General features: G+C 38.3%; 1 protein-coding gene across 1 annotated transcript in view; it reads left to right on the forward strand.

Moving 5' to 3' along the window:
* plekhh1 (pleckstrin homology domain containing, family H (with MyTH4 domain) member 1) overlaps nucleotides 1–5,699 on the forward strand; it is a gene marked incomplete at its 5' end in the record, with an annotated part of 65,986 nt that overhangs the window by 44,873 nt on the left and 15,414 nt on the right. Inside the window, 3 exon segments of the mRNA XM_014019772.1 lie at nucleotides 2,258–2,434; nucleotides 4,401–4,498; nucleotides 4,587–4,764. Coding sequence (XP_013875226.1) covers nucleotides 2,258–2,434; nucleotides 4,401–4,498; nucleotides 4,587–4,764 — 453 coding nt within the window.

The following is a 5,699-nucleotide window of genomic DNA, read 5'->3' on the forward strand; positions in this document are numbered from 1 at the left end:
AAACTTTTTGTTAAACTTTGAAAGCCTGCCTGCACCCTGGCTTCGTTCCTGTCCGAACCTCACAAGATTACTTCAGTGAGATATTTTGCTAACAGACAGAGAGTATTAACTGTAAAAGTTCATGTTAAAGATTTAGGCAAATATGTTGCAAAATGTGCAGTGCAGGGAGTATGCATTATGAATGACACACTGAACACCTTCTCAATCAACACTAGCCCTACATTACGGAACTACTACTACTACTGATATTTATCTGAAATACCAGTTACCCACCAAAACTTGCCTCTACTTTGTTTTATTTTAACATTTTTGTGTGAAATCAAGTGTAAACAGCAAGATATTTACATAAAAATCTGTATACTGTAAATGAAACTCATATTGTAAATGACAAACAATGACATGATATTACGAATTTCTTTTAATTGGAAATATTAACATTTTAAATTTTATGATTTTTACTTAACAACTTCTTAATAAAGCAATATTATATATAAAAATAAAAAACAACATTTTACTGTTCCACCTAACAATTAGCCTGTTTAAAACCAGACTCTTACTCTACACTTTGCTTCGTACAGAGGGTCTGGACTCTTGGCTATTGGGAAACGATTGCTCACTGGAGGCATGGACTCTGCTGAAGTTTAAAACAATTGGATCTGATTTACCCAGTCACTAATGTTTGGCTGTGACATATACAGTGCACCAGCTCGACTGTGAAGGAGGCTAAGCTAAGAAGCTAATTGGAAATTGCATGCGCTGTAAACACATCTACTACTGGGAAGAGAGAAGTACCGAGCCGAAGGAAGTAGCTGTAAATGAGAGCTGGAGGCTTTCTGACAACTTTAACTTAATTTGAAAGCCTTGTCAACACAGACTGGCTTCATTCCTTTTCTCAACTGCCATTGCTAAACTACAAGCAGACTAAAACTGCGCAGACAATCTACGTTGTCGTTCAAAATTCCTCCTTCTGTTCGCTGCTTGGCCTTGTTAAAATTCTATGGGAGAAATCCTTGTCAATGGGAGAAATCCCAGACAGAGCAGAGAAGGAAAACTAGACTTGAGCAGAACTGTGTAGGAAGGCAAGAGCCAGGCTACCTAATAATACAAAATTATTATCTTCCACATCTGGTAAATTCAACAGGGGAGTGGTGTGTTCATTTACACTGAAAGTCACTTCCATATCCTAACCTCAAAGTTTTTTATTTTATGTTATCTTTATTTAACCAGGAAAATCCCATTGAGATCACAGATTTATTTTACAAGGGCAGCCTGGACCTGAAGGCAACCTACTGTGTTTTTGGTTGTTGAGTGCTCCCATCGCATCCCAGTCTTACAAATGTACAAAAAACGTGTAATTACTCTTTACGTAAGTAGCAAGTAGTATGAATTTAAATCAGGCTAATCAGATTAATCCGACTTTCCAAATTGGGGATCCGATTTTGACTTGTGTCTCGGAAATTCCGACATTCGTGGACACAGTTATTCACAGGACACATACTCTAAACGGACACCGCAACATAAATTAGTCTAACAGTATTCATCTTCAGTTTTGATCTGAAATTTTTCTCACCCTATGTAGGGACAGTATCGGGGGGACAGAGCAGAATCTTCGGGGGTCGTGTCACACCCGTCCCTAATGCCAATTGCACTCATGCTCTCAGCTAATTCCCCACCAAATTACAGCTTATTTTTTTATAAAACTGGTTGGGTCAGAGTCATTTTTATGTTTTCTGAAGTCATTTGGTTGTGACAGCCGTTAACTAATAGTTATGGTAAAGTTTTGAAACCATCTCATGCGATCAGTTAGTTCTCAGAAGTGTAAGTTGGGGATACTGCTACACCTACCACTGACTAACTCATAGCCAGTTCTGTGTTTGCTAAAGCTGCTTAGCTATGGTGGACATCTTGAATGGGGTTGATTCCAAATTTAGATTTTGTAGATGTACACACAGTGATTACTTTCTGGAAGTTTTATTCAACTCCACAGAATTGTCGACTCATGGTGGTTCAGTGGTTCATGGGATATTTTGCAAACTTTACAGATAGCACACACAGAAACAGGTAAAAACATTTCTTTTAACCTTTGGTGGCAGGTGATATGAGAAGAAACAAAGCTGAAGTCAAATGCCTTTTTTCTCCACCTCTTTGCGACAATCTGTGGTTTGAGCTACACTGTGTGCTGCTTTCCAAGTTACAGATTTAGTGATTTTTTCTCCAACTGCTTGTAGCAAATAAATAAACATTTCCTTCTTTGCAGTCCTGTCAGCTCTTCATCAATGTGCTGGTCGAGTCCCCTTCTGTCGATTACCACACTTCACTGGCTCAGAATGCTTTGCAGGTGTGTTTGACCCATCCGGAGTTGCAGAATGAAATGTACTGCCAGCTGATCAAACAGACCAACCAGCGGACACCACACAACTACTCCCTCACACAGGTTAGCCTAAAGAACAGGAATAACCAACTGTTTGGTCTATGTTGTGTGACACACTGTTAGCGGTCATCATAACGCACTAATCCTGACAGAGCTACAAGTTTTGGTACATGAACAGAAAGTAAAGTAACTAGAAAAAAACATTTTCTACAGAAATATGTGAATGTAGAATGACTGCTGAGATTTACTGAAGAAGCAGAACAGAGGCTAAAGTCAGCAGACCAGTAGCTAAAAGGAGCAAAACTATGGAGACAAATTAGTATCAAAAAGATTTGAGCGAGCTGATCTGCACGCTCACTCAAATCTTTTTGGATATAAATTTGATTTTTACCACTTTTTTTTACCACTGCAGACTCACACATGTAATGCTGCATTCAAAGTTAGTGAAATACTGGGACACCTGAGCCTTACCAGATTTATTGGGTTGTAGGTGAAAAAACTTTTCTGACTTGGCACAATAGCTCATAAACGCTATATCAAAGCACAAACGCTTACCTTGACATTACTGGGTTCCAAAGTGTTACATTTTGTGGACAGCTCTGACTCATGCATGTGCTCATTTTGGAGATGGGAATCTGGCAACACAGATGGTGAAATGAGGAATTATAGCCACAATGCATCATGATTCCTATCAGATATTTAATTTCACTTCATAATCAAATTTAGATTTTAGATCACTTTTATCATAAACCTTCTTAACAGTATTTTTAATGCTTCTGCTGGTGAGCCATATGGACCTTTCAAATAAAAARGACCTTCTAAGCCAACTTAAATTTTAAATAAAAGTTCACACATCTCCATCCATCTCCCTCCTGGCTGCCCCCCTCCTTATTTGACACTGATCCACAGACCCCTCCCCGACAAGAAATTTCAACACTGAGCACGACAGCAATAAGGTATAAGGCTCACTTTTCAAAATTCGTATTTCTTATGTGTGTACGCAGAGGGTGTGTGTGTTGGGCGGGGGGGGGTTGTGTGTCAGCCGCAGATAACAGCACAGGATGCAGCGCAAAGTAGGAGGAAAGGACGGGGGACCAGAGTGGTGAACACTTTTAGTATAAATTCTATGCAGTCCTTTATAAATGAGGCCTTACCAAATTTAATGGGTTTTTACTGGGTTCCAAAACTGTTWCATTTTGTGGACTGTACAGCTGATCTTTCTATGGGTAGGTTATTCTTATTTGTTTTTTCCATCCATTTGTAATGCAATGTAAGCATATGTGTTTTAATATAGGGTTTATGAGCTATTATTCCAAGTCAGAAAATGTATTTTCCTTTTAACCCAGTGAATCTGGCAAGGCTCAGATGTCGCAGCTTTTCATCAGCCTTGAACGCAGCATTACACATGTGAATCTGCAGTGGCAGAAAAACTCAAGAGTCAGATTTTCATTTGAGCAGATGTGATTTGTGTGCATGTGAATCTGGTTGCTCGCTCAAATTATGATGTGCACGTGCTTGAATGTTGCTGTGCATGCCCAGATCTTTTTGATACTAATTTGTCTTCATACAAAACTTTCATTAAAGGTTAAATGGGGCACAATGGTAACTCAAAGAGCTAAAAACCAAAAGTAGCAAAACTGTCCAGAAGAAGAAGAACCCGTCTAGAGGTCCTACTTAATTTTTCTACCTGGGTTACTGAGGTACATCAGGACATAGCAGAACTGTAGCTAAAATCTGAAATTAGTATAAGAAGACAAAAAATAGAGCTGGTTTACTAAAGTCACTTTCAAAGAGAACAATGTTTTTGATGGAACTGGTGAGATTTTATTATTATGGTTATTTTATTTTAAACAAAGTTAAACATTTTGAAAAATATAAAAGTTACACAAGACAAACATTATGGCAGACTTCCTGATCGAGCTGAATGTTTTGATTTATGAATGGTTAAAATAGCACATAATATGCTGAAGTAGGTTTAATGTTAGTACAACAATATTAAGGTCATTTCTTTTCCTTATTTTTTTTGTAGTGTTGGCAGCTTCTGTCTTTGTGTGTTGCCCTGTTTCTTCCTCAACAACATTTCCTGTGGTACCTGAGACAGTACCTTCAGCTCAATGCAGACCCCAGGTGAGACACTAACAGACTCAATTCATCAGGATGTTTTCTGAAGCCTTGCTCACTTAACATATGTTTTTATTTATTTCATATCCCACAGGACTGAGGTGGGGAAGTATGCTGTTTACTGTCAGAGATCTGTTGAGCGAACGCTGCAGAATGGAGAGCGGGAGGCCAAACCTTCACGGATGGAGATAGTTTCCATCCTGCTGAGAAACCCCTACCACCACTCACTGCCTTTCAGTATCCCAGTTCACTTCATGAACAACACCTACCAGGTACGTCTAGTTCAGGGGTTTTCAAACTGTGCCCTCCTTGGGGGGCACCGGTGGTATTAAGGGAAGGCGCTACGTGAATCAGGAAGTAGGTAAATTATATGTTCACACTGCAGGGCTAATACATGATTTTAATTTTTTACTTAAATATTTTTTCAATTGTGTATCAATGGATACAATAATAAGGTCATTCCAAAGTGCAACTTGTTGGCTTTCAGGAACACTCAAAGAAATGAAGAGAAAACATTGTGGAAGTCAGTGAYTGTTACTTTTATTGACCAAGCACAGGGAAAAAATATGGAATCACTCAATTCTGAGGAAAAAAAGTATGGAATCATGAAAAACATAAACAAAAGACCATTCAAAATACATCACTAGTATTTAGTTGCACCACCTTTAGCTTTTATAACGACTTGCAGTCTCTGAGGCATGGACTTGATGAGTGATAAGCAGTATTCTTCATCAATTTGGTGCCAACTCTCTTTGATAGCAGTTGCCAGATCAGCTTTGCAGGTTGGAGCCTTCTTGTGGACTATTTTTTTAAATAATAGTAATAAAAATAAAATAAAGTAATAAAATCAAAATAAAACATGAAACCAGACAGAACATAACATAATGATTATTAGACATGACATGATTTGAGGTTTTTACTGATAATATTTTATTCAAAACATGTTACAGAAGTCATAAGGAGCAGGTTTATTTTGAATAAACATTTCAAATGTCTTAATTTCTACAAAACTGTCAAATATATTTACAAACAACATTAAACTGACTCAGATTAGCATAAAATAAATCATGTTTTATAATTAAATGTCTGTTTCCTGCTATGAAGAAAAACCCTCCTCCTGTCCTCCTTGTTCCTTATCAGGGTCAGGGTGGGGCTGGACCCTGTCCCAGTTGCCTTTGGGTGAAGGCAGGGGACACCTGGACAGGTC

This window comes from Austrofundulus limnaeus, unplaced genomic scaffold (genome assembly GCF_001266775.1).
Source record: "Austrofundulus limnaeus strain Quisiro unplaced genomic scaffold, Austrofundulus_limnaeus-1.0 Scaffold230, whole genome shotgun sequence".
Lineage (NCBI taxonomy): Eukaryota > Metazoa > Chordata > Actinopteri > Cyprinodontiformes > Rivulidae > Austrofundulus > Austrofundulus limnaeus.